The sequence below is a fragment of the Canis lupus genome, chromosome 11 (genome assembly GCF_003254725.2).
Source record: "Canis lupus dingo isolate Sandy chromosome 11, ASM325472v2, whole genome shotgun sequence".
Taxonomy (NCBI): Eukaryota; Metazoa; Chordata; class Mammalia; order Carnivora; family Canidae; genus Canis; species Canis lupus.
In genome coordinates this window covers 55,167,200-55,192,787 of record NC_064253.1, presented here as the reverse complement: position 1 = coordinate 55,192,787, position 25,588 = coordinate 55,167,200, and the positions used below count along the sequence as shown (strand labels likewise).

Genomic DNA, 25,588 nt, shown 5'->3' with positions numbered 1-25,588 from the left:
TGGCAGAAAAGATGGGGATCAGGCCATGGCCCCTGTTTTGGCAGATGCACCACCTTTGATCCCCTGGGTCCTGCGTCCTGGGCTCAAAGACCCTTCCTCCAGCTCAGAGGTTTTCCCACTTGTGTTTCTATCACCTCCTGTGTTCTTCTGCCTCTGGCAGGTCACACTAGCCAGGGGTGAAACCATCTCGAGGGTTCTCGATCCCTAGATTCTGAGATTCTGAGTGGCTGTTTGTGTGTGTGTGTGTGTGTGTGTTTCTTTTTTTTTTTTTTTAATTTTATTTATTTATTCATGAGAGACACACACAGAAAGGCAGAGGCATAGGCAGAGGGAGAAGCAGGCTCCCCATGGCGGATGGATCCCAGGACCCTGGGATCACGACCTGAGCAGAAGGCAGACGCTCAACCACTGAGCCACCCAGGTGCCCCATCTGAGTGGCTGTTCTCATTGGCAAGGCTTGGCAGCTTCTGGCACTGGAGGAGAACTTTTCCCAAATTATTATGATTCTCAGTTGCTCTGACCTTCAGTAGTACATTAGGAATGCGAGCAGTGGTGCTGGTTTAATGATAATTAAGATTACCATGACTAATTCGCTATGATGCTCCCTGGGGTCTGCTTTCAGTTGCACCCCCCCCCCCCCCCCCCCCCCGCGAAACTGGTCTTCCGTGCTTCCCGTGACACTCCTGTCCTGCACACCCTCTCACCTCCTCTATGCTCCCCATGATCTCTTCTGGATGTGGGTCATTGCTGAAAGGGAATCTAGAGAATCAGTTCACTGTCTCCCCATCACCACCCCACATGACCTGTGCCCCCACTGCATTTTTCCTTTTAGCTCTCATCGCCGTAGAACACGCTCGACTTACCATGGCACGATCTAACGCTGCCTAACATTTTACTTATCCTGCTTATTTATTCTCTCTCTCCTTGGCTGGAATGGCTAAAATGGAAGCTCTCCAGGGGTGGGGATTTTGTTCCCTGCTGCATCCCTGCCACCTATCACAGTGCCTGACACATAGTAGGTGCTCAGTAAATTCAAATAGCCCGAACGAGGGAACAGTCTTCCCACGGAGGGCCACCCTCTCCACCCTCTGCATCTGGTGAATTTCTCTTTTGTTTTAAGACTCAGCAGAGGTGCCTTCTCCTGCAGGACACCTATCCTGGTTCCTGGTATCCGGTTCAGTAGCCCCTTTCGGGCCCCACACTGCAGCCCTTCTCCTAGCTTTCCCGCCCCCTGCTGTGATTGCTCCTTGGCTTCTCTCTCATCCCCACTAGCCTGTGAGCTTTAAAGAATGGGCTCTGACTTGTTTCCCTCTGTTTTCCCGGTGCCTGGCACAGAGCATGGCATGCAGGAGATGCTTAGTAAATGGTAATGCCTTGAGTTGATAAATAGCATTAATAGATAGCAAAAGGCTCTGCCCCATGTAGCCCCCATTAGTGCCCAAGGGTTAGGCCTTCTCAGCATTGCTTGCCTGTTTCACAAAGAAGCAGTGTGAGCTCCCCACCCTGGTTGGGATGGGCTGCCCTCTGAGCGTCTGCACCTGCCCCTGCCTTCCAAAGGCTGCTGCTCTTGGAACTGGTCAGGGGTCTTACAAAGGGGCTTCCTCAGAATGGATCATACTCCTAAATGCACTGATCCCAAACTGGTGCCCCAAGATCCACAGGACCCTTTCCTGGAAACCCAGCCCTCAAATGAATCCCCCTTCTGGAGCCTCCCCCAACACCCCCACCAGTACTTCCTCTGGGTCCTACTCCTCAAAAGAATTCCTTCTCTCAGAGCCTCCCTGCTCCCTTCTCAATACTTGGTGTTATCTGTTTTCTGCTCTGTCTTTTAAGCGAGGCTTCAGGCTGAAACCCCTTTGCATGTTTTCTGGGCAAGGAGAAGCTTCACCTCCTTCAGAGTCCAGGGGCAGCCCCAGGCGCTACAGTCTTGGTGGGCAATGCCACGTGGGCTTGGAGACCACTCAGCAGGATCTCAGCCATGGGGGAGTTGGGGGGGCAGGCAAGGATGGGGTCCTGGGGATGCACACCTGGAAAGGCGTGGTAGGACTTCAGACTCGGAGAAGCTGAAGTATGGGAACAAGATGCCGAGATGGGGACCAGCTAGGTCCCAGGCCGTGCAGGTTGGACCTCTGAAGTCACCTTCTATGTGCACTGAGCACTGTGCCTGTGGGCCCGGGTGGCCATGGCGGGGTTGCTATGGGAGCTGGTCCAGGGTGCCAAGGCGTTGCGAAAATCACCTCCAGAAAGGAACTCTGGAGATGGGTGCCTGCAGCAGAGATGGAAGGATGTATGACAAGATTGAAGAATTGGAAAGTCCCTGAGTAGAGTCCCCTGGTCACGATGGTGTGTGACAGAGGCCCAGCCTCCATCCATCAGGCAGGGAGTGACCGTCATGTCCCCCGCTGGAGGACAGGAGAGACACATAATTAAGTCCGGCTGAGCTGTTGCTGACGGAGGACGGGCCTCCTGAGTGATGAGTGTGGCTCTGGGCCGACGGGGTGTTGATCCCGTCGGGCCTGCAGTCACCACTCACCTCTGAGCGGGTGTCCAGTGAGTGTTTGAGCTCAGGCAGGAGTAGTGTTAGGCCACAGACCTCTGGGGGTCCTGGGGGGCCAGCTCTGGCCTGTGTCCCAGGAAGACCTGTCGAGCTTGGATGTGGCTCTCCAGGGAAAGTCGGTGGAGCGGGCAACTGGCCCAGTCCCTCACCTGCGTCCAGTCCAGCGCTGGTCTCGGCAGCATCTCCTGAGCCCTGCATGGTCTCCTGGTTCCCCCAGCTCACATCCTGGTGGCCCAGGACACACAGGGGCCTGGAGGAAGCTAAGACTCCCCTCTCCCTCTGGGGTTTCCCTTTCTCTGCTTTCTGCGTCCGACCCTGCCCACCATCCCTCTGACTGCCCGGCCTTCGCTCCTACCATCTCCTGCCTGGACCCCCACGCTGGCCTCATTAGCCATCCATCCCCTTGGCCAGCCTCTCTACCTTTAAGTCACGTCCTTCAAGTGATGGGAAGGAATGTCTTCCCGGCTCAGCTCTGGTGATGTCGTTATCAGGTTAAGCCCTTTTAAGAACGCCCCTGGGTTTAATAGATACTGACTTTTCTGTTTGCCATGATGCAAACATTCTGGAAATAGATCCTGATGATAGTCATACCACATCGTGGGGGCACTTAATGCCACTGAATTGTACACTTAAAAATGATTAAAATGGTTAAAAAACAAACCAAAACAAAAGCTCACTGGGGCCCCCAGGATAGGGTGCAGCCCCATAAACAGGTGCTCGCTCAACCCCCCATTCCAATCCATCTCTCATTTCTTTCATCCGCTCACGGAGTGCTCCAACCCAGAGAAACCACTTGCTCTTCCCAAGACTGACCCCACTTTTCCTGTCTTGTTTTCTCTTCCCATGGAATTTCAGGATTAGAGTCTTTTACTAATTTAGTCCTTTCCTCGGAGAAATAATCCTTTCTTATAGCATTCTCCTGCAGACTTCTGCTTGAACACCCACAGTGATAGGCAGCCCGCTGTCTTCCCAGGCATTTTACCCCATTTCTGGACGGCTCAGATGATGAGAGGCAGAGGCAGGGTTTGGAGCATTAGGGCCTGGTTTTGAGTCCTGGGATCAGGACTTAACTAGTCATGTGACCTCAAGCTTGTCAGTTAAGCTCCTTGGACTTGTATCTTCTCCTCTGTTAAATGAGGGGTAATGTCGGTATCCTTTTCATAGGGTCATTGCAAATATTATGTGAGATCCATTATGAAAGGGGAAAGAGATGATGCATGTAAAGAATTTAGCGAGGTGCCTGGCACATAGGTCAGTTCTGAAGAAATGTCAGTTTGATATGTATAAATTGAACCAAAATCTGGCCTTGAGCTCGGACCAAAACACAGACTGTTCGGGCATGAAGGAATCGGAGAGATAAACCGTGGTGGTCATTTGTAGGTTCCCTGACACCTGGGTCCCCTCTCCTGCTGGTCAGCTTGCATGTGGTCCCTGGGACTTTCCTGGGTCATGTCTGGCCAATGAGTTCCATTTATTTTTTTTTATTTTTATTTTTTAAAGTTTGTTTGTTTGTTTGTTTATTTATTTATTTATTTATTTATTTATTTATTTATTTATTTATTTATTTAGAGAGGCAGAGACGCAGGCAGAGGGAGAAGCAGCCTCCATGCAGGGAGCCCGACGTGGGACTCGATTCCGGGTCTCCAGGATCACACCCCGGGCTGCAGGTGGCGCTAAACCACTGTGCCACCCGGGCTGCCCATGAGGTCCATTTAAATGCTGGTTCAGTCTCTAGAGAATTTTCTTTTTCCTACTCCTGTGGCAACTGGCAGCATTTAAGATGGTGGTTATTCCATCAGTATGGTTTCCTGAGTTATTATGATGCATTGAGCCCTCATCAATGAGAGAGAAATCAATTTTTTTCTGGAATGTCCCATTGAGATTTGGGGGTCTCGGTTCCACCGAGATTTGGGCACGTTTGTTGCCACAGCATAGCCTAACCTCTCCTGACTGATAGATCTGCTAACTCTACCTTCTCATTTTTTATAAGTGAAGGCCGGTGAAGAGGAGGTCACAGGGCGAGGCATGGCAGGCCTGGCCCTACCCTTTGCAGGATCGCAACCTGTGCTTGACAGAGCTGGGTTTATTCTTTCTTTCTTTCTTCATTGGTCTTCCCCATCACTGGGTCCCATTAAGGAGACTGTTGAGATGGACCCATTTGACTGGGTCCTGTTGATGTCATGTGCTGGTCAAACCTAAGCCTCAGAACCCCTTCGTTAAGGGGCCTGACAAGTGAGCTCTTCTCTGGGCATGTGTTTTTCCCAGGGGTTCTAGGCCAGGTAGCTCATCAGGCCTCACATCTGGACCATGGCCACCAGCTCCCAGCTGACCTCCTTTCCCCCCCGCGGCCTCCTTCCTCTACACCAGCCTCCAGAGGCACCTGTGTGAAGCCGGCTTCCATCTCAGCACTCCGCTGATTAAAGTTCTGCAGTGCTTGCTGCTGCCCGAAGAAAGCACGCCCTGCCTGGTGTCCAAGCTTCCCCAGGGTGCCGGCTCACCCCACCCATCCCTTCTGCCACTCTGTGCTCCCACCCCAGAAGCAAAATACTCCATTTCTCCAGTGTGCCCTGACCTTTCCCATCTCCGGGACTCCGCTCATGCCAGGTGCCTCCCCATCACCTCTATGTCTTCTACACCTTTCAAGGCTCAGCCTGAATGCACCTCCTCCAAGAAGTCTGGACAGAAAATGCCAGTGTGACTTGAATATGCCTTCCTTTTTGCGTGACTTGTGTCTCTGCCATGGTTCCCACTTTTACCTGGCCTTGTGTTACAGCTTTTTGTTTCAATTTTCTTCCTTACTCCCTGATGGCCGAGACTGGCCCCAGCACCTACCACGGGGCCTGGCTCTTAATCACCGCCCCCATGAGTATTACTGGAACAGAGGAGTGCTCTGTGACTCATCCAAACCTTCGCTGTGCTCCGCACCAAATTTTACCAAATTGTTCCTGTCTCACCTCCTCTAGGCGAGAGGAGTCCCTGAGGGCAGGGACCATGTCTTACCCCCTCACACCACCCGCCCTTCCTCAGCAAATGTGGAGTGAGGGCACCCCTCAGAGAAGCACATTGTGCAGGTATATGTGGGGTGGAGAGGGGCAGATAGCTTGATGGCCTGCAACCAGTGTGTGGTCCCTCTTTGGCAGGTGACCTGGGCCCCCATCCCCTGGGGACAGGCTGACAATTTGTGATATTTGTGCAAACCTGTGAAAGGAGCACTCCCACCCCCACACCTCCTCCTCCTCCCCTTCGCCCCTCCAGACAGGCAGCCTACACATGCTTCGTGTTCATGACCCTGACTTTTTAAAAAAATTTATTTATTTATTTATGAGACATACACACAAAGAGCCAGAGACACAGGCAGAGGGAGAAGCAGGCTCCGTGCAGGGAGCCCGATGTGGGATTCGATCCTAGGATCCCGGGATCATGACCTGAGCCAAAGGCAGATGCTCAACCACTGAGTCACCCAGACGTCTCATGATCCTGACTTTTAAACATGTCACACCTGCATCTGCGGGGGTACTTATGGAGAGCTAACCAAGAAACACAGTTTGTATCCACCAGTCTGAGAAACATTTTGTAAATTTGGGGAGATGGCGGCTTTACCCGTGCAGAGGAGAGACGTGAGCTGTGTAGCTCCATCATCCTCAAATAACACAGTCTGCAGCTGGCCGAGAATTCAGAGTGACAACTTCAGGGAGAATACAGAAATGCCAGTTTTTCTCAGTATCCAGGATGGACAGTCTGGCTCTCTGGAGGCTTTTAGAAGCAGATGGTCTGTCCATCACCCCAAGGAAAGGGTGTGAAAAACTCAAGATGGCTGGAGTTAATAAGCTCTTTGGGACAGAGTTGCGGATATGACTACTCTTATTTCAGGCTGTATCCACCCGCAGGGACTGCATCCACCAGGCAGCATAATGTTGGGCAGCCAGGATGTACTAAACACACCTGTTTGGAACCAGGCCCTCCGCTGGGCATGGGGGACAGAGGGCAGCAAATCTGAGCTGTATCTGCTCATGTCCCTTCAATTCTGGTTGGACATCAGTCTCCCGCATGGGAGGGGGAATATTTTAAATGCACAGCACGCTTGCTTTCTGCCTCTTCCTGTAATCTTTTTTGGTCTCCCTTTTAAAGTTTCACCTTTCTCTAATCGTTTTCCAGACATTTTGATTTCTTACATTTCAAAATTTTTACAGCAGGTGGTTGGGAATGTTTATTCGTCGATGCTATCTAATTGCACTAACAGACACTCGTGTGGCTTCGTGTATGAAGGTGATTTCTTGCTCGGTGTCAATAGTCAAGCGCAGGTCGGAGGGGCATGTTGGTCGTGGCCTCTGGGAACAGGTGCCCAGATGGAGTCAGGAGGTGCACTGGGAAATGCACAGGGCAGGGGGTGAGTGCTGAGAAAGGCAGGACAGGTCTTCTGAGCGTGGGCAGGTCTGACACCTGTGAAAAGCGGGTGGGTAGGAAGGGGTACAGGCAGCATGGTAGCTCTGAGGAAGTCCCAGCCAGACCAGGGACGCCAAGCTTGCCTGCTGTGGACTGGTGCTGGCTGGAAACGGTGAGCCCCTTTTCCACCACCATGCTCCATCAAGGTTTGGGTGGCCTGGCGAGAGTGGGGCGCATCCCAAGGGCACGACTCCCAGACGCTGTCAGCTCTTGAGACTGTCCTCCTAATGACAGTTTCTCTTGGAGTGGCAGTGCCTTTCCATGATGGCCACAGGGATTCGCAGTTGGGGGAGCTCCCCCACTTGTAGGTCCTTGGAGTCTTCCCCACTCATACTGTGGACAGGACAGAGAGCACAGAGCATCCACGGAGTGGCTTCCTAGGCCAATCCCGGGCAGAGCGCACATCCCCTCACTCACCTGCCATTGCCCAAAGCTCGATGGTCACATGTGATCGCAAGGAAGGCTGCAGGATGTCATGTCACTGGAGCGCCTCTGGAGAAAAACAGAACCCAGATACCCTGGAGCAGGGATCCAGAGTCCGTATCCTGACTGCTTCTTCCTTGCCGGCCGTGAAATACCTTGTGCAAATGACTCACCTCTCTGACCCTCAATTGCTTCATCTATTAAAATAAGAATAATAAAAGGACGTACTTCACCAGGTTGTTGTGAGGATTAAGTGATTATTATTTATTTATATATAAATGAGAATCGACCTGGTACAAATAAATGCTGTGTTATTACTGTTACTCTTAATGTTTCCAAATGTAATATGTTGATAAATGTTTCTTGAGTATCTACTTGGTTCAAGGAATTTTGTGTCACAGGGACCTGCTCTGTTCTCCTAGCACTTAATAGAGGCTCAGAAAATGTCTGAATGAATTAATTTCACTGGCAAAACAAGATAGTGTTTAATTCAGTTGGCCATGGTGCTGGGCTAATTTTAAACATGAGTTAGCAGTAAGAAATGTAAAGTCCTGTTCTTCAGCTCAGAAAGTCAGCCCCAGAACAGAACGAGAGAGACTTAACACAGTTGTGAAAGCATGCTGGGTGTGAGAAGCCTACTGGTTTCAAAACGACCTCCCATCTTTTAAGAATAATATATGCATTTAAAAAAATCTTGAGTAAAACAGGTACAAAGAAGAGAGTAAAAAAAATCATTCAAAATCTCACCATTTTGAACATCAGATAAGTCTCATTCCAGACATGTCTCCATGCATATGTTAGAGAGAGATAGACAGAAATAATATTATAAATGAGATCATTATTACATGCTATCTAAAACTGATGTTAAATTTTATTTTTTTGAATGCCACAGAAGAAACTAAGGAAATATAAAGAAGGAATTACTCTACATTAAACAATTTTGCCTTCACTACAGAAAATCCTGATTTCTAAAATATCAAGGGTAATAAAAGACAATGAAATGCAGTGAGGTTAAAGTCCTGGCTTTTAGACTCCAGTTTTCAATTTTAGATGATATCAATTCAAGTTTTCCTGTCTAAGAAGAGGAAATTTGCAATCTTATGACTCCTTTGCCTCCTCCTCCTTCTGAGTTTTATGTTATGTTATTGTCTTCGCTTTGCTGGCTGATTCACGTGAAATGGGTGCAGTACTCACAATTGCTTCTTTTTAACCACAAGCCTCCGTTCCTGAGATCTGTGTTTTGAATCATGTTTTGGTTGGCTGCATTTATCATCAAGTTGTCTTTTTCTCCCCTCCCTCTAAGAAAGTTTCTTTCTTTCTTTCTTTTTTTTTTTTTTTTTTTTTAGATTTTATTTATTTATTCATGAGAGAGAGAGAGAGAGAGAGAGAGAGAGAGGCAGAGACACAGGCAGAGGGAGAAGCAGGCTCCACCATGCAGGGAGCCAGATGTGGGACTCGATCCCAGGACTCCGGGATCACACCCTGGGCCAAAGGCAGGCACTAAACTGCTGAGCCACCCAGGCGTCCCTCTAAGAAAGTTTCATAGGTGTTTTGTTACCAAGATTGTGTGTGCTGATTTAGTAGTTTTTACTGACAGTAAGGTCTGTGTGAAGTAGGTGCCAGTTACAAAGATTGCATTCTAAGGTCGCATTAATAGAAGTCCATGCCCAGAATGTGGCAGGTGATCATTTTGTTTTGTTTATCATTATGTCTAGGCATGCTCTGAACAAATTGATAAGGAAAATACAACCCAATAGAAAAATGGGCAAAGTCACTGGTCCCAAAGAAGAAACAAAACACCTATAAACATATGTAAAGATGGCTCATCCTATTTAATAATCAGGAACAGACAAGTTGAAATGACATCAATGCTCACAATATTGGCAAAAATTAAAGTTAGTAGGGATATGGAGTAATGATACCTGTCAAACACTGACAGTGGGAGTGTAAATGGATAAAAGCACTTTGAAAAGAATGTGGGAAATCCTGTGATTTAACACTCCCATTGCCACATTTAGACACTAGAGGAGCTCTGCACATATGTGTCAGGAGACACATGTAGGAATTTTCAACCATCTTATTTACAACGGCAACCAAACAAAATACTGGAAACAATCCCAGTGTCCATCAACAGGGCAAGGAAGAAACAAACCATGGCATATTCCTGCCCCGGAATACTATGCACCTCTGAAAATAAATGAACTGCCACTGTGTTCAGCAATAAACATCCAAATGTCTCACACACAATGCAGAGCCATAAAGGGGTCTTTGGTTCAAGTTTCAGGCAAAATTTACAGCATGATTCTAAGTATATATACATTTGAAAACAAATACAATCACATGATCTAGTGTTTAAGAAACACAGACATGTAATAAAACAATAAAGAAAAGCAAGGAAGGATAAATCCAGATGAGGAGTACCCCTTGGGTGAAGAAAGGGGATACAGGGTGGCCACACACAGGCTTCCACACTAGCTGTGTATTGGGTATCCTGTAGGTTTGTACTACTGTTTTTCATATTTTATGTAAGTTATATATCTGTGATATATTCTTTTCCACACATGAAATATTTCAAAATAACATATTCTTATTTAAAATAAAACAGTACTCTGAAGCGACACTGCCTAGGATGGAATCTTCACCCTTTATGTGACCTTGAGCAAGTTATTTAACTTCTCTGGAGCTCAATTTCCTTTTCTGTAAGATTGGAAATAATAATAGTAAAACTACCTTATAATAGTATTGTGAGTAACAAATAGGATAATTTACATGAAGTTTTTAGGACCATGCTGAACACAGTGAGATCACGATGCGTATTAGCTAGTGTCACTTTTCAGTGCAGACGGTTGGAGATATCTGGGGGTGCATCCTAGAAATGTCTGCCTTCTGAAGCCTTTCTGGAGGATGACCACAAGTGGAAAGGGTGTGACACCATATCCTACAGGGGTGATTAGAAGAGCTAAGTGTCATTTGGCCTGAAAGCATTTCCTGGAGTCAAGTCAGGCTGCCTGAGTTTGGGTGTCTGAAGGGCTCTCATGGGAATGGGAGACTAATAGGCTCCAGAGCAGAGGTGGGCGAACTATGGCCCAGGGCACAAATCTGACTGCTGCCTGTTTTGGTAAATACAATTTTACTGGAATGCAGCCATGCTCATTTGTTTATGTATTGTCTGTGGCTGCTTTTGTGCTACAAGGGGTTGACAAGTTGCAACAGAGACCATATGGTCTCCAAAGCCTAAAATATTTACCGCCTGACCCTTACCAGGAGAAGTTTGCTGACCTTTGCTCTAGCATGAGAACTTGAAAGGGAACTACAAAAGGAAGGTGATTTTAATACTTTGTAAGAAGCAGAGCTGGCCAATGACACCTTAGCTCCCTGGTGAGGGAGTGAGACTCCTGCCACTGGAGGAATGTAAGCAGATGCTGACTGCTCCTGGAGCAGGGGGCACAAAGGAGGACTTTGTATCTGGGGCGGGTCGGACACATCGGGTTTTAAATTCTTCAATTCTGAAATTCTGTACAGAGTAATTCTCAGTCTCAGATTGGTCGTTATTAACTCTGACATTTTCTTGGCATTTCTACATTTTAACTCTCAGCAACATTGGCTTTGAAATTTTTGAGTCAAAAAAAGTATTTTAATTCTTTTAAAATGAGATATAAATGAAAAATGGAATGTATTCCAGAGTTTTACTTTTCCATTTAAAAAAATGGATTTGCATGGCTTTTGGATCTATTCCCATTTATAGCCTATATGTGCCAATTATGATTTCTCTGTGACAAGTGTGTCCTTACCAGGAAAGAGGAGTCATCGGGAGTGGAGTCGGGGAAGGGAATTTGGGTGCAGGGACCATGAGCTGCTGTAGATGTGGAGTCAAGTCAGTAGAGGGCGAAGAGGAAGCATACTGGACGGACTGGACCGGGAGCTGGGGCGGGGGAAGCAACAGTGACTGAGGGCCAACCGTGTGCCAGAGCCCGTGTCCAGGTGGCAGAAATGCAGGTCAGAGGCTGTGCCCCTTCGATAAGCTTTGTACCACTGCATGGGAATGTGAGCAGCGATGGAATTACCTCCCCTGTCTTCTGGGGGTCAGGTCTGGCCAGGCCAACCCCCAGGATGCCCCCAAGAGGTGAGCAGGGGGGAGGGAGCTAGTCCGGGAGGTGGGGAAGTCAGAGAACCTGATAAAGCCCATCGCTTCCTTCCAGGACTCAAGATCCCCCTTATAGGGGCTCTGAGAGCAATTCGTCAGAAGCCAAATCACCCAAAGACAACTTGCCATAAACAATTTCTCAGAATGATAGTTTTGACCAGTGACCAGCTCACTAAAAGCTGTCTGACAGACACCTTAAGTGGGGGGAATGGAAAAGCTTTGGCATCTCCCTGGCTCACACAGGGGCGGGTCTGGAGTCTGCAAGAAGAAGCTAATAAACAGGCATTAGGGGAGCGTCGCCAAGTGCAGCCTTCAGGAAGGACTAGAATGTGAAATACAGGTGAAATGGACTTTCACCTGAGCCTGAAGGATGAATCCTCATGAAATGGCCGTGTGAAGTGTCTGCAGGGAGTCCCTCAGGACACTCAAACTTAGAGAAATTCCCCCCAGTGATTTGGTGATTGATTATCAGGCAAACTGATGTGCTGTGGATTAACGTGGAAGGAGTGAGCCTAAGTGCCTGGCGCATCCAGCCTCACCTGCAGGGCACTCACCTGCCCTTCCCTAGGCCAGAAACCAAAAAATCATACATGGCCAGGGACCTCTGGGGTCATCCCCCTTGTGGTTTCCTGGCATTTCATGCTACTGGCAATAGAATCCCCTCCTCAAATTAAGTATCACATGGAAACTTGATGTTAAAGACGGAACAGATCCAAGGAGAGCCTGCCTGTTGAAGTGAAGGCAGGGAGCCCAGAGGCCTGCTTGCTGGCTCTAAAACAGCTATGCCAGGTCCTAGGCCCCCGAGGGGCTGAGCGTGATGACCAAACTGGTCCCTCCTCAAAGACTCAGCTCTGGTCAGTTGGAAAAGTCCCTCTAATTAGGACACTATTTGTATCAGGCAGGAAGGGACAGTATCAGAAATGAGGATGAGGGAGAAAGGTATCTAAAATGGGACAGACACATGCATGTGATTTTTATTTGGTAGTCCCCATAAAAGTGTTCTCTTTAGGGGAGCTGAGGGAGTGAGCCGGATGCCCAGGAGGTGGCTGACCCTGCCTCAGGTCCACAGCATGAATCAGGAGGCCTGGGCTTGAAGCATTATCCTGGGGGAAGCAGCCCTTTCTAGAACACTGCTAGCTTCAGCATCCCCCTTGCCTGTTGAGCTGAGTTCTCCAGATTATTGAGAAAGCTCTGAACTGGGAATTGTGAAATCCCTCCCCTAATCCTGATAGGACAGTGACGAACCCCTTTCCTCCCCTTCTTCTCCTTGGTGTGCATCTGAAAATGAAGGTACAGGGCTGGCTAGATTAGCGATGCCCACGTGTTTGGATTGCACACATCAGTAGAAGCTAAAGGAGTGCAGTGAGGAGAAGGACATGGAGGAAAAACTTACATTAAAAAAAAAAAATTTATTCGGGTGGGGGCACCTGGGTAGCTCAGTCAGTTAAGCATCTGCCTTCGGCTCAGGTACTGATCTTGGGGTCCTGGGATGGAGCCCCTAGCCTAGCTCCCTGCATAGCAGGGAGTCTGCTTCTCCTTCTCCCTCTGCCCCTCCCTCTGCTCATGCTCTCTCTCTCTTTCTCAACTAAATAACATCTTTAAAAAAAAAAAAGAACCTTTATTTTGTCACATCAGGACATTACAAACAAAACCCTTCTGCTATTTTTAATTTCATAATAGAAAAACATTTCAACACCATACAAACTAGGAAGTATCTATAAATTAAGGATAGTTTTTTAAATGGAATACATTTAACGTGAAGAAAAACCTCACTCTATTATTCTTACTTTTCTCATTTTACTTCACCATGTTAGTTTTCTGTAACAGATCACCACCGATTTCGTGGTTTAGGTCACAAGCATGCATCAGCTCATAGTCCAGGGGCCGGAAGTCCAGGCATTGCGTGATCTTGGTGGGTCCTCTGCTCAGGGCTTCACGAGGTCGAAAATCAAGGTGTCAGCTGGGCAGGATTCTTAACTGGAGGTTCACCTGGGGAAGAGCCAGTTCTTTTTGATCCTAAGACTGAGGCCCTCATTTTCTTAATACATGGCCCCTTCTTCTTTGAGGCAACAGGCACACTGAATGTATCTTATGGTTGGAACCTCTGATTTCACTCCTGCTACCAGAAAAAAAAAAAATCTCTGCTTTTCAGGGCTCGTGTGATTACATTGGCCACCTGGATAATTCTTTAAGGTCAGCTGATAAGAAACCTTAATTATATCTGCGAAGGTTTTGCATGTAACATAACATATTCCTGAGAGTAAGATCAAGGAGCACAGGTCACGGGGGCCAAAATTCTGCCTTCCACACCCAGCCTGGTGGAAACAGAGTCAGATAAACAGTTGCAAATGTTAGAAGATTCTTCTAGGTCAAATACTGGTTGTCAAATATTTTCTCCTATTCTTGAGCTGACATTCAGAAGTGGTGTATTTGTGAGACATCGGGACATCATCATTAATACAGAGTCTTGCCCAGACAAGATGCCAGGGAAATGTTTGCAGAGCAAACAAGTATTAATAACTTCATTGTTGCTAATATTATTTTAATGCAACTTTGATGATAAATCTTGTGGTACTGTATTATCATTGTCATTAGCAATAGATTAGAAAACAAGCTAAAATCATTATAAGAATGTATTAAAATGGGAAATGATTCAGTAAATCATGGTAGAAACAATTAAACATGACTTACTCTGTTATATCTGCTGTGTTCTGCTGAGGGTGGAGAGTGTGTGGCTTTCAATCAAGGAACGGGGACAATTCATGGAGGGCCCCAAGAAGCAATGAGAAGTTAATCTTTCTTCTTTGCCTTCCCCCCTTCCTTCCTGCATTTCGTCTTCTCTTTCTCTCTTTATTTCTTGGCAAAAAAAAAAAAAAAAAAAAATTAGCGTGGTCATTTTTAAAAATTACACTTAAATTTTAAAATGGCCTTATTTCCCAAATCTCTGCAGGCTGCAATCCAGCACCCTGGCTTGGTCCTTAGGCCTTGCCCAGGGCCCTCTGCTGCCATCCTGGGGTGTCTATAGCCCGGCCTCACCCCTGCCGTGCATGATCACTGTGTCCCATGGGACTGGCCACCTCTTTGAGGTCTCACCGCTGGACAGTGGGCTCTCTGAGGCCAGCCACCCCTCACACTTGTGCCTCCAGCCCTGTTGACACCCACTGTGGGTCAGAGTCTCTCAAATGAGGAGGGAGCAGCAAGTACTAACCCGCTCCCGTCCCACGTTATGACCACTTAAGGGAGAGGGACCAGAAAGGAAGAGGAAGACACAGAATGGAGAGGAAGACAAAACTAAGTAGAGAGATGTGGGCATAGAAGGAAAAGAGGAGCAGATACAGGGAGAATGTCCGAGGGCTCCTTCATGCATGCTATAGATTCTTGCTGGGTCCTCACTGAGGCTTTGGGAAGACAGCTATGAAAACAGTGACAAAAATGTGACAAAAATCTTTGCTTTCGGGGGCTCATGTTCTAGTTGGTAGGTCAGTCAACTTGCAACAAAAAATAGACAACATGATTTCAGAGAATTTTAGGAACTCTCTTAGGGCAATAAATGAGGGGGCATGTTACGGAGTGACTGGGGGTGGGGGACATTTTGAATAAGGGGGACAGCGATGACGTCTCTGAGGAGGTAACAGCTATGCCGAGACCTGGATGATGAGAAGGAGTGAACCATGCCGAGAACCAATTGAATATTGTTCCCAGCAAAGAAAACAGCAAGTGCAAAGGCCCAGAGGCGGGAAGGAAATTGCTTTGTGTTTCAAGGAGCAGAGAGGAGGCTGGTGAGCTGTAGTTGGTGAGCCAGGGAGAGAGTGGAGGGAAATCAGGTCAGCATGGGGAGGCAGGTTGGGCCTGTGGCTTCTTGTATCCATGATGACAGGGAGGGTTCAGACCCTGGTACTAAACTTGTAAATAATGCAGAGTAACTATTTTATAACCAGTTAGCCTAACAGAGTCTTTTCTAGCTGCCCTGCCTACGAGTCATCTGACTGGGGGAATTTAGCCCCAGACACCTTACAATTCTCGAAAACTGACAGGATGTGCCAGTCTTTAGTGATTTTCTTTTCTGTCCCCAAAGGTTATTTTTATTGCCCCGTAGGACATTAACCAGTTTTGTATCTGATTTGGCAACCTTACTTATTTTCACCTTTCTTATTTTTCCATTCACTATAAAAATCCCTGTCTCTCAAGTTTTCTTTTGAATCCACTTTGTCATCCTGCAGATCCCTTTATTAATGAGTTAAACAAAAGGTTGACATGTACCCACTACCGGTTTTCATGAGAATTATGTTTTTAACCTTTTGAGAATTCCGTCCTGCTAGGAGGTTGGGCTTGAAGTGTGCGGAGAGCAGGATAGTCAGAAGGACAGGTTTATGTTTTACAAAGAACCCTCCGACAGTGGCTGGGTGGTAAGCAGGCTTCTCCAGGCCCCAGGGAGGGCGAAAAGCCTAGCGAGGCGCCAGTGACTTTGTGCAGGGAAGAGATGACAGGGCAGCTTGAATGACAGAGATGGAGGTGGAACTGAGTCCCAACTCCCTACATTTGAGGACGTTTGTCCTTGTTCGTTTCCATACTGGGTCACCGGGATCTGCTTTAGGGCTCAGTTTTCCTCTCTAGGATGTGAGCACCTGGGCAGGGGGCTGGATCCAACTGGTATGTTACCTGAGCACCCAGCCCAGATTGAACACAACTGCGCTTGGCAAGTGTTTGCTAAGCAAACTCTTCCCTCTAGAGTCTCCTCCTCCTCCCTCTCCTCCTCCTCTTCCTTTTTCTTTTCTTCCTCCTCTTCTTCTTCCTCCTCCTCTTCTTCCTTCTTTTTTTATTGTGGTAAAATAAGCATAACATAAAATTTACCCTTTTAACCATTTGTAAGTGCACAGCTGTGGCATTAGGTACATCCAGTGGCAGTGCAACCATCACCACCATCCATCTCCGGAACCTTTCCATCTTCCCAAAGTGACACTCTATGCCCATTAAACATTGACTCCCCATTCCCTTCTCCCTCAACCCCTGGAAGCCACCATTCTGTTTCTGTCTCTATGAATTTGACTACCCTAGAGACCTCTTCTGAGTGGAATCATACACTACGTGTCCTTTGCGTCTGACTTATTTCACTTAGCATAATGTCATCAAGGTTTATCAGTTTTGTGGCACATGTCAGAATTTCCTTTCTTTTTAAGGCTGAAAAATACTCCCTTGTGTGTATATGCCATATTTTGTATATGTTTGGAATCGTCTCTTGATGGATATTTAGGTTGTTTCCCCCTTTTGTCTATTGCAAATAGTGCTGCTATGAACATGGGTGTGCAAATACCTCTTGGAGTCCCTGCTCTCAGTTCTTCCGGCTGTCTATCCAGAAGTGGAATGCCGGCTTGTTCAGTAATCCTGTGTACCTTTTTGAGGACCTGCAGTGCTTTCCCTCCTGCAGCTGCCCATTGGACATTCCTACCTAAGCAACGTACCAGCATCCCGGTTTCTCCACATCCTCACCAACACTTAACCATTTTGTGTTTTTTTAATAGTAGCCATTCTAATGGGTGTTAGATTTGTCCTCTTTTAACACGTAAATGACCCCAAGAAGGGGGAGACCCCAGAGTGAGGCATTTGGGGGCCCTTTCCTCAATGTGCCCTGCAGGGAGATAGCTGGAGAGCCAGAGATCCTGGATAGGGAGGGTGCTCAGTGGGAGGAGAGCCAGGATGGAGGGTACCAACATCACACTCTGAGCTTGTAGCGTGGGCTCGGGGCTGGCTTAGAGAGAGGCCTTTTGATGGGGGAGCTGAAACCCAGCAGGTTTCCCATGAGGAAATTTGTTTGTGTGAATCTGCCGTTGGGCCCTTGTCCCTGGGGAAAGCCGTTTCTAATTTGGGCTATTCTTTCTGTCTGTTGCTCTCCAGTGTGATAATGCAAAAGGATTGAAAGCCTTCTACGATGCAATAAAATACGGGCCGAACCACTTGATGGTGTTTGGAGGAGTCTGTCCGTCGGTTACATCCATCATCGCGGAGTCCCTCCAAGGCTGGAATCTGGTGCAGGTAAGGTCCGGGTCACCTTTGGTTGGGGGGCTGTCTTTGGACACCAGCCTTTTGCAGGAATGCTTTCTTGTGCAACACAGCTCTTAAGTTGCCTGTTCAGGCCTCCTCAACTCTCCCCTGGATGACTGATTGCCTGCCACCGCTGCTGCCCTGACTCCTGGTCTGACCCTTGGCCAGTCATGGTATGGCCGACACAGTGGGTCTCTATGGGGTAGCCCCACCACCTCCACTATGTGTTTGGAATCTTTCAGTGACTCCCTGCCTGATTCTGTCAGTGCCACCAATGTCCAGCCAGTCTGCTTGTCCAGTGTCCTCTCTTGACCTGCCACTCTATGCCTCAGCCCCTCCCAACCACCCACCCTTCCTCAAAGGCATCTTGCACTTTCAGGCCTCCGAGCCCTGCTCTCAGTGTTCCCTAATCAGATGGGCCTTTATCTACTCACTGCCAACCCCCCCTACGCCCAACCTGAAGTTTTCCTGTCCACCAAGACTGCCTCTTCTCTCATGTAAGCCTTTGTTGGGGCTCCTGGCCAGTATTCGCTCTTTACACTGGCAAATGTTATACACCATCCACCATCCAGCCAGTGAGTGGATGGTCTGATGTAGGAGAAACTCACTAGTGCTAGCTGTTATTTGGGATGGAAGAGAGAAGAGCATGGAAAGATGCGACCACCAAGAATGAGTGGTGGCCCATGTAGGTTGTTTACATCTTTGCTTCATCCGTACAGCTGTCCCTCCATCATCCACCCGTCTATCCATCCAACAAATGTAATGGGCAGCTCATTATGCTCCTGGAGTTTTGGTAAACTCTGGAGCTATGGTGCTGGCGGGACAGCTAGGGCCTCTTCCCCTGCAGAGCGTACATGCTAAGAGGCAGCCAGGCAGTAAATCAGTGAACAAGTAATGATACTGAGAGCTAATGCTTGTGTGATGCATGTGCCAGACTCACAACGTACCAGACACTGCTCTGAGCACTTATTTGCATTAATTCAATCCTTATGCTGCTCTGTGCTACAGGCACTGTTATCATCCTCATTTTATAAATAAGAAAACCCGGGCACACAGAGGCCTAGTGACTTGCTCAAGGACCCACAGTGCATAGGTAACAGAGCAAGGATTTAAACTCAGGTAGTCTTGAGCTGAGACTGTGGTAGGAAACAGCCAGGAGAGAAATAAGCAGGGTGATGGGACCAGTGGTGATTGCCCCAAGGCAGTCAGGAGTGCCTCTTGGAGGAGGCGACATTTGAGTGGAGACCTGAAGGGTGAGAAAGAGCTGGTTGGGTGTATGGAATAGTAGGTGCAGATGGCCCATGGGAAAGAACTTGGTTCATTCAGGAAGCAGAGAAGTGGGACAGTGGGACAGGAGCATGGTCAGTGGGGAGCTAGGGTGAGAATGAGGAGGCCAGAGGAGCCTGACCATGGCAGGACCTGATTTCACTGCACTGCTGTTGACCGAGGGGTTCAGGGCATCTGTCCGTGCTCGCCTGACATGCTGGGGGTAAAACCCTGACCTCACAGCCCAGAGGGAGGCAAGAGCTACCCATTGCTGAGATGTGATGAGGAAGGAATGAAGTCCCAAGGAGGGCCACCCACTTGGCCCAGGGGCAAGGCAGGCTTCCCAGAGGAGAGATGTGGAGCTGGCTGTGGAGGAGGCGAGGACGCTGGACAGCTGGAGCCATGGAGGAGAGCACTGCTGGCAGAGGAAATGGGGTGCTCAGAAGTGGGAGGTGGGGGGAGTATGTGGGCCTGGGGAGCAGTGAGTCATTCGCCGTGGCCGAAGTGGGCCATGCTGTATGTGGGATGACAGCATGGAGATGAGGCCAGAAGAGCAGCTTGGCATGCTAGGGTGCCAACCCAACCAGCACCGCTCACCTGGCTTCAAGCCCTGTGGTGCCTGCAAACAGCCGCGAGACCTTGGTCAGGTCCCTTTCTCTGTGCTTGGGCTTCCCTTCCTCAATACTGAGGAGCACACCACACTCCCTACTCACTACACTCTGAGCCCCAGCCCATCTCCTATAAAAGCAGGGGAGTGAGAGGACTGACCTCATAGGACTGCTGGATGGCTTCAGTGATAAAACTGTGATTAGAGCCAAGCTTGGCACATCCTAAGTGCTAAGTGTTTCCTGTTTTATTGTTACCCCCTGCCCTGCCTCCTACTGCTCCCTGAGTTGAATACCCCAACTCCTCATAATTCTGGGTCTTTCTACCCTCACTGTTCCCACCCCTCTCCCCAAAATGCCCCCTTCTCCCCATGCCCTGTCTGTCACCCATTCTTAGAGACCCAGCTTAAATGCAGCCTGTCTTTACTGTATGCTCTAAGGTAGCTCCTCTAGAAATTCTTTTTCTCACTTCCCTGCATTTACTTCTAGCATGGTGCATACTTAGCCCACCCCTTGGGCCCCTCTGCCTGTTGCTGTCTTAGGGGGTTGCAGATGTGGGACCATGTTTAGCAGGGCTGTAAGCTCCTTAAGGGTGGAACCTGAGCCTGACTTAACTCCTGTTTATTCCTGTCCCTAACACTATGCAGACCTCATTCTGTGTCTGTTGAGTGAGCAGAGGGGTGGAGGGAAGAAGGAAGGTGGAGGATGGAAAGACCTGCGTGCGGATGGACATTTTGCTCAGCATGGCAGGTCAGGTTCCTAGAGGGGAATCCAGGGAGCTTCCTGACCTTTTCATAGTCTCCCTTGGAATGATTTGACCCTCAGAAGTCTCTGAGGAGCTGCAGGAGCGAGTATAACGTTGGGAACTCCTGACTTGCCAGCCAGAGCTGTCTGGCCTTAGCATGAGCAAGACAGGTGTCTGGCTTAGAGAAGTAGACCAGACAGGAGACTGGATTATGAAATGGGGATTGTGCTAATTATTGCCACATAATGAGTCATGCCCAAACTACAATTGGGGCTTAAATCAACAGTGATCATTACTTCATTATTTCTGTGGGTCAGGAATGCAGACCCAGAGAATGGCTTATGTCGGCTCTCTGACATCTGTGGTCTAGCTGAAAGATTTGGAGACCATGGTCTAGCATCATCTGAGGGCTTGACTGAGGCTGGACAATCAGCCCCCAAGGTGGCTCCCTCATAGGGCTGGCAGGTTGATGCCTCGCCATGTAGGTTTCTCCATAGGGCTGCCAGAGTGCCCTCATGGCATGGCAACTGACTTCTCCCAAAGCAACTCACCTGGGGACCCAGGCAGAGGTAGCAGAGTCTTTTAGGACCTTGCATTGGAAGTTGCATACTGTTGCTTATACCTTATTCTATTGGTCATGTAAATGAGCTCCTATTTAGCATGCAAGAGGACTGTACAAGCTGCAGTGAGAGGTGAGAATCAGTGGGGCCCATCTTGGAGGCTGACTACCATAGGAAGGAGGGGTTCTGGAAAGAAGGCCAGACCTCATGCTGCCCAGCAAAGGAGGCTTCATGCTGAGTCCCTCCTCTGTTTCAAGGACCTCCTGCTCATCCTTCAAAACCCTGGATAAGTACCTCTTCCTCTGTGATGCCTTCCCTCATCCCTTTCCTTGTGTGCCTCCAGTCCCTAGACCCAAAAGCAAATTAAATTGCTCCTTCCTGAATAAAGCCTGCTCTGTGAAGGCCATCTCCTGCAAGCCGGTGTAAATTAATCTTTGGGGAAAGAGGGCAAAATATCCTATTCTTTTTATGTACAAAGCACAGAAAAACATACAGTATGTAAGTAGATTTATAGTATCTGTGTTGTTAAAATTTCACGAGCCGGGCATGGTTAGGAAAACATGTCTATGAGTGCTGCTTAGAAGAGTAAAGGCAAAAAGAAGATTGGGAAACGTAGTTCTATGTCACTTCTGTTGCAGCTAGTATTTTGTCATTAAAGGCATCACGTTTTGTGGGAAATGGTTTATTCTATATCCAGGTGTTTCCTACTGGAGTATAAGCTTCTTGGGGGGAAGGACCCCCTGATTGTCTTTGTCCTCTGGTTCCCAGTGCCTAGCACAGGGCCTGGCACCCAGTAGGTCACTAAGCACTAAGCACTGAACTGAGCTAAGTGTAGGGCACAGGCTGCAGAGCCTGGAAGCCTCCACAACAACAGTTTCCTCACTGCGTGGACATGACCATGGGGAGGTGGAGGACTCGGGGGAATGCAGATTCTCCGTCCCATCTCAGCAGGATCATTCTGCATTGCTCCAGACACGCGCAGTCCAGCACCACCCCAGGCATCTGCTGTTGGACGCTGCACCAGGTCCAGGGCTCTGGCTGACACTGACAGCAGGCATCCAGGGGCTGGGACCTGGGTGGTAACCAGCAGTTTTGAGAGCTCCAGGGACCTCAGAGACAGAATCACAGGATGAGCCCAGGAGAGTTAACTTCTCCCAGGCTGTGGAGCCGGCCAAGGGGAGTGGGGCAACAGAGATCAGGATCTCGAGAAGGAGTAGCCTTGAAGCTTCAGCCTCCCTCCACGTTCAGGGAGCACAGACTCTGGGGACTTCCCAACCCCCTCCCCACCTCCAAGAGGCTGAGCTGGCTTGTAGAAATGGAGGAAGGGCTGGAGGAGCATCCTACATTCACTCAAGGGATTCAATGAATCCCTTAACTTATTCAAAACTGGGCTCCCAAACACAGTTTCGCAAATGGGAAAATGCATGTAATTTGTGTAATTGAAAAGGAGCTCTGACTGCCCTTTGGGGGAACAATGCTTGCTGGACAGAGACGGCCTGGAATGTGTAATCAGTTGTTTCTGTTTCCTGGTGCTGCAAAAATAGGGATTCGCGCGACAGAGGGGTGAAAATTCAGCCTGGTGCCAAAATCGGTTAAATTTAACTTTTGCCTTTCGCTGGTCTTCTTGATTCATGGTCGCTGCGTCGAGAGGCTAATGTTGTTTAAGTCATGATGTGAGTCACTTGGCCACTGGGAGCGTCAGTTCCTCCAACTAGATGCGAGCACCTTCTTAGAGTCCAGGCTGTGACATGCAAGCTCTGTCCCTCTCCGACCTGGTCAGACGCTGCCACTGGGGAGCTCAGAGCTGGGCCTCACTGGCAGGGCCTATCAGGGCATAGGCCAGGGGGCATCTGGGAAGGGGTGGGGCCTGGACATTGGAGACAGCACGTTCAGACGGGAGAACACACAGGAGTCTTTGTCTCCAGAGCTGTGTGGCTCTTTGAGAGATGTTGCTGATTCTCTGTGACGTAGGTGGGGAGACCAGGGAGGGATGGCTGAAGTTAGTGGGGAGCAGAGCCCCCACTCCCTGCAGGCAAGCCCTTATTGCAGGAGGCATCCAGCATGGGGGGCAGGCTGCCTGGCTGTGAAGTAGGCAGTTCCCTGTTGCCTGACATTGCCCGAATGTTCTAGTCTCACCCAGGCCTGCTGCTGGGGAGATCTAATATAGAGAGTAAGCATAGACCAGGTTGCAGGCTTTCAGACTGTATTGTAAGAGTCACTTATGGGCAAGGGGCTGCTGAGGATGTGCTTGTGTTAGTGCAAATTCCTGGGCTCTACTCAGCAAGTCGAGGTTAAAGGATTCAGCAAATGCCTCGAGGGCTGCAGACCCACTTGTCACCCTGGCTGCCATTTTAGTGCTCACAGCTCAGGCAACTTAGACACAATTAGTTCTTGGAGTCTTGAGAGGCCGGGTGATCTCTGAGGCACATTCACCTCCCAGACACTGGCACTCTAAGGACTGGGACACCAGGGACTCTAAGGAGTGCTCCTGGTCTTCAGAACTTCAGTGTATGCTGCCCCTATTGGGAAGGCATGGAGGAGACGGCAGGGCAAATATCCCAGGGCCACTAGGACAAACCCCGTGGTCCCAGGTGCGGCCAGAGGGTGCTCCGTTGTCACCCCCCTATTCCCCTGCCTGCCTCCTGCTCCTTCATGCTCCTGGCCCCAGACAGGTCTATGCTCATGCTTTCTGCTGTGGTCTGCTGCCTCGTTTCCTCCCCCGTTTCTCTGTGCCATCCCACCCACACCCACCTTGCCACGGTGTGTGCTGCCCTGTGCCTGTGTCCGGCCTGGCCTGGAGCTGCCTGAGGTCAGGGTCTGCTCTCATTCAGCCTCGTACCCGGGCTTGGCGCTGGCCTGGCTCCCATGCTGAATGGTCCGGCGGGGGTCAGGGGTTGCTTGCAGACAGGGGGCTGGATGCCTGCCTTCTAGGCCTCAGTCTGGATCATCAGATCATCAGAGCCTGCCAGACTCTAGGGATCCAGAGTGGTTCTCCACCTGCAGTCCCTTGGTAAATAGGAAAGTGAAGGGGAGACTGCAAAAGACCTCCAGCTCAGCCTCAGCCCACCCCTCCCAATGTTGTCCTTTGACACTTTTTTCAGATCCCCTCAGCATTCTGAAGGGGGTTTGCTTTTGACCAGTTTACTTTGCTCGACTGGTTCTGCTGACCTCCACCCAGCCTAGGCTGTCTTTCTGCAAGCATGGGGCGGGAGAAAAGGCAGGAGAATTTGGAGCCGAGTTGGGGTGGGGGATAGAGGCAGGGCAGCTGAACCCAGAAATGCAGGCAGAGCCCCAGGGAAGGGACAAGAGCTGCAGAGAGAGGGGGTTGACATCCTCAGAGACCAGGACAAAACTCCTTCCTTCTTGGGAGCTAGGTGGTAGCTGCCTCAGCCAGCAGACAGAAATAGTCTCGCTGATGAAAATAAAGTCAGATTCCTGAAGGGATAAAGGGCTGCTCGCAGGAAAACGCAAACACTATTTCGTCAAGAACCGTATCCCGCAGAGCCTGTCCTTTAAAAGGCAGCGCAGCAGATATTAAATTGTAGATGCGTTTCTCCTGGCACCGTCCCAGCTTCCCCTCGGGGGCCCATCCCGCGCTGCAGTGCGGTGCTCCCGGTGCTCCCTCCAGGACCTCCCCCGGGCATGAACATCTCAGCTTGTGTGATGGGGCTTGAATCGGAGGAGAAGCTCCTGCCAGGGAGTGGGGGGAAGGAGGTCATGCAGGCAGGGGAATGTTGACTTTGTGTTGTTCAAGTGTTGGCAACTACGGCCCAGAACATTTAGGACTTGATTTCTGCAAAATCTAAATCATGCTTGCTTTTGACATTTAAAAAACCAAATCGGTGAAACCCCCTCAATCAAGCCCTTTGCTATTTACTGAATTCAGGCATAGCTCTAAACTGTCGATCGATGCCATTTGCATCATAGGAACAGAAATTTTGTCATCTGACTTGATTGTCTCAAGTGATTATCCTATTAAAGCTGTAGATTGCCTGAGAAGTCAAAGGGTTTGTTTGTTTGTTTGTTTTTTATATTTTTTACTTAGCTGTGGGTTGTGGAGTTTGAGATAGATTTATAGAAAGCCAGAGCTGGTAGGGTTTTGGCAAGCGTCAGATCCTGTCTCCCCGTTACATAGACTGAGAGGCAGAGGCCCAAGGTGGGGAAAACCTTGCCCAAGTTCTCACAGTAATTGCAAAGCTGGGTCCCATGGCTCGCCCTCCAGTGCTCTGCAATACCCACCAAAATATGGTCTGAGTTCCTCTCTCTCAGTCTGGCTTTTCTCTTATGTAAAATGGGAATAGCAAGGGATGCCTGGGTGGCTCAGTTGTTGAGCGTCTGCCTTTGGCTCAGGGCGTGATCCCGGTCCTGGGATCAAGTCCCACATCGGGCTTCCTGAGAGGAGCCTGCCGCTCCCTCTGCCTATGTCTCTGCCTCTCTCTCTGAGTCTCTCATGAATAAATAAATAAAATCTTTAAAAAAAATGGGAATAGAAAACCAGGCTCTTGTGTTTCATGATGTTGTGAGAACCACTGAAGGCTTTCCCTTTTCAGTGAAAGCATTTCTATGTAGACTACAGGACAGTGACAGGGACTCCTCCACCAGAAGCAGATCTGTGATTACAGCTATCAGAGTTAAAACATCACCTCATTTTGCATCAACAACCAAGGTGGTTTACTCTGGCACCAAAGACCCTGAAACCAAGGTGTCAGGGGCAGGGTGGGTGTTCTTCATCAAGACACTCAGGAGAAAAAAAAAGACAGGTTGCATACCACACCTGTTTCTCAGCCCCTGTGAGTCAAAATCCAC

The 25,588-nt window shown here is 49.0% G+C and overlaps 1 protein-coding gene across 1 annotated transcript in view; it reads left to right on the top strand.

The window, feature by feature from the left end:
- Nucleotides 1-25,588, top strand: part of GABBR2 (gamma-aminobutyric acid type B receptor subunit 2) — a 348,641-nt gene that overhangs the window by 92,181 nt on the left and 230,872 nt on the right. Inside the window, exon 2 of the mRNA XM_025432171.3 lies at nucleotides 17,460-17,597. Within this exon, the coding sequence (XP_025287956.1) occupies nucleotides 17,460-17,597 (138 nt within the window). The remainder of the gene's footprint in view (nucleotides 1-17,459; nucleotides 17,598-25,588) is intronic.